This window comes from Parasteatoda tepidariorum, chromosome 7, assembly GCF_982258835.1.
Source record: "Parasteatoda tepidariorum strain Cologne lab strain chromosome 7, Ptep-v5.0, whole genome shotgun sequence".
Taxonomy (NCBI): Eukaryota; Metazoa; Arthropoda; class Arachnida; order Araneae; family Theridiidae; genus Parasteatoda; species Parasteatoda tepidariorum.
Genome location: NC_141761.1, coordinates 106,027,178 through 106,029,369, shown reverse-complemented (window position 1 = coordinate 106,029,369; position 2,192 = coordinate 106,027,178). Strand labels below are relative to the sequence as shown.

The window sequence follows — 2,192 nt, the reverse complement described above, 5'->3', positions numbered from 1 at the left end:
CCAGGACTGTAAAACAAGTGCAGTCCTTTCTGCAAGCATGCTCCTGGTACAGAAGGTTCATTCCGAAACTTGTCCGAAGTGGCGCGAGCTCTCAATTACTTCACCAAAAAGTCCTTCTCTTGGTGATGGACAGAAAATGAACAAATTTCTTTCAACACTTTAAAGGCTTTGCTGACGTCTCCACCTTTTCAGAAGTAGTGCGATCCCAACACATCGTTATGTTATACGTACTGATGCGAGTGCATACTCTCTTGGTGCTGTCCTTCTTCAAGGAAAGACCAATGAAGATCAACATCCCGTTGAGTACGCAAGCCGACTTCTAACCAGTGCCGAACGCAATTATTCAGCAACTGAGCGTGAAGCTCTTGCCGTCGTTTGGGCTCTAGGAAAATTCAGATGCTGCATTGAGAGACAAGAAGTTACCGTTGATACAGATCATCACGCTTTAAAATGGCTTATGTCTCTAAAGTCCCCCTCAGGACAACTTACTCGATGGGTTTTGCTACTTCAAGAGTTTATCTCCATATTGAGTACGTCTCCGGCAAATGCAGTGTAGTTCCTGGCATGCTCTCTCGTCCTGTCTGTCCTCATGGAGACAACCTATGCGAGATATGTGCTGTGACAGTCTACCAACCCACTGTTGCTACGATATATTTTCCTACTAGAAGTCCTAAGGAAATCAGAAAAAGCCAACTACAAGATGAAAATTTAAAGGAAATAATTGATAGTCTTGAAATAGCCAACTTGACTGAAGAATACAGAAACTGGACAGAAAGAAGGTTTTTAATGAATCGAGGTATCCTCTACAGATATGTTCCAGATTCTGATGAAGCACATCTAGTCATTCCAGAACATGACAGAGAACAAATTCTTAAATTCCATCACGATGCTCCCACCGCAGGTCACGGTGCGGAAGGCACTTTTGACAGAATTTCGAGAAGGTACTACTGGATGGGAATGAGGAAGTACATAACCAATTATGTGACATATTGTATTGAATGCATGCGATAAAAGTCATCCAACTAGAAACCTGCTGGTATAATTAGAACTCCAGTTTCATCACAAATATTTGAAACATTGTCAATAGATTTGCTTGACCTTCTTCCTGAAAGTCATGGAAAGAAGTGGATATATATTTTGGAAGATGTTACCACTAAATGGGTTGAGCTGTTTGCACTGGAAAAAGCAACAGCAAAAGAATGCTCTACTACTCTGATAGAAGCGAGGCTTAATCCGTCCCGCCCCATGTTTTGGGGCATCCGGAGTATGCTTGGTGACTATCATTGCGAAGATCCTCAAATCAGACGGCGGAGCCGGCGGTGCATTGACACTCGAGGGTCCACGGCCCCGAGCCACGCACATAAAAGCAACACTACTGCGTCGACGGATAAAGGATGCCTGAAGGGAGCAAAGCTCCGAGTCGACCATATGAGCGGCGGTGCCAAGCGCTGCTGCTTTTACCTTTAATGATCAAAACTGACAACGATGCCAAACTGACAACAATGCCGTTGACTCCATTCAGACGAAATAAAACTCCACCTGTACAAGCTTTGCGCAGAAGAGGAAGACCTGCCAGAACAATTAAATCCAGCTCTGCGAGTGCTCGAGAACATAAAGATTCTCAGAGTGCCTCACCTGCTGACCCCTGGTCGGGACGTCTTCCGGGTCAGAGGGGGAGGTTGTAACGGATAGTTAATTAGTAGCAACAGATGGCGCTACCTCTCTATCCGCACAAACAAAAACAATCGTCTTAGTTTTTTTTTTTTTTTTTTTACTCTCAACAAGTGAGATGATCCCAGAGACACGCGAACCTTCCCTGGTTCTTATTTTACCCCAAACAGTTTGGGTAAACTTTTAAGTGACTTTCTTTTTTTAGTCATTGTTGTTACTTATTATTGTAAAATGGATGTGTGAATACATTATTAAAATACTGAGCTCTTCTTGATGGTGTTTCCTTCCATCCTCTTGTGTCTTTATATTTATATATAGATATTCCATTTTTCTGTTCATTGTTGAAAAAAAAACATGACTTTCAACTTCTACTTTATAAAATTCGAATTTGAATATTTATCCTTTTATTGACTACTTATGATTTTATATAAAGTAAGATAATAAATTTATATCAAAGATAAATTAGTTGTCTTATTCTATGAAATAAGTTCTCTTTTTTTACTATCCCTTTTCTAGTTGAT

The 2,192-nt window shown here is 41.0% G+C and overlaps 1 protein-coding gene across 1 annotated transcript; it reads left to right on the top strand.

Moving 5' to 3' along the window:
- Nucleotides 1–450: 450 nt before the first annotated feature.
- On the top strand, nucleotides 451–1,011 carry LOC139426030 (uncharacterized). Its single transcript, XM_071183449.2, has one exon. The coding sequence runs from the start codon at nucleotides 451–453 to the stop codon at nucleotides 1,009–1,011; it is 561 nt and encodes a 186-aa protein (XP_071039550.2).
- The last annotated feature ends 1,181 nt before the right edge of the window (nucleotides 1,012–2,192 follow it).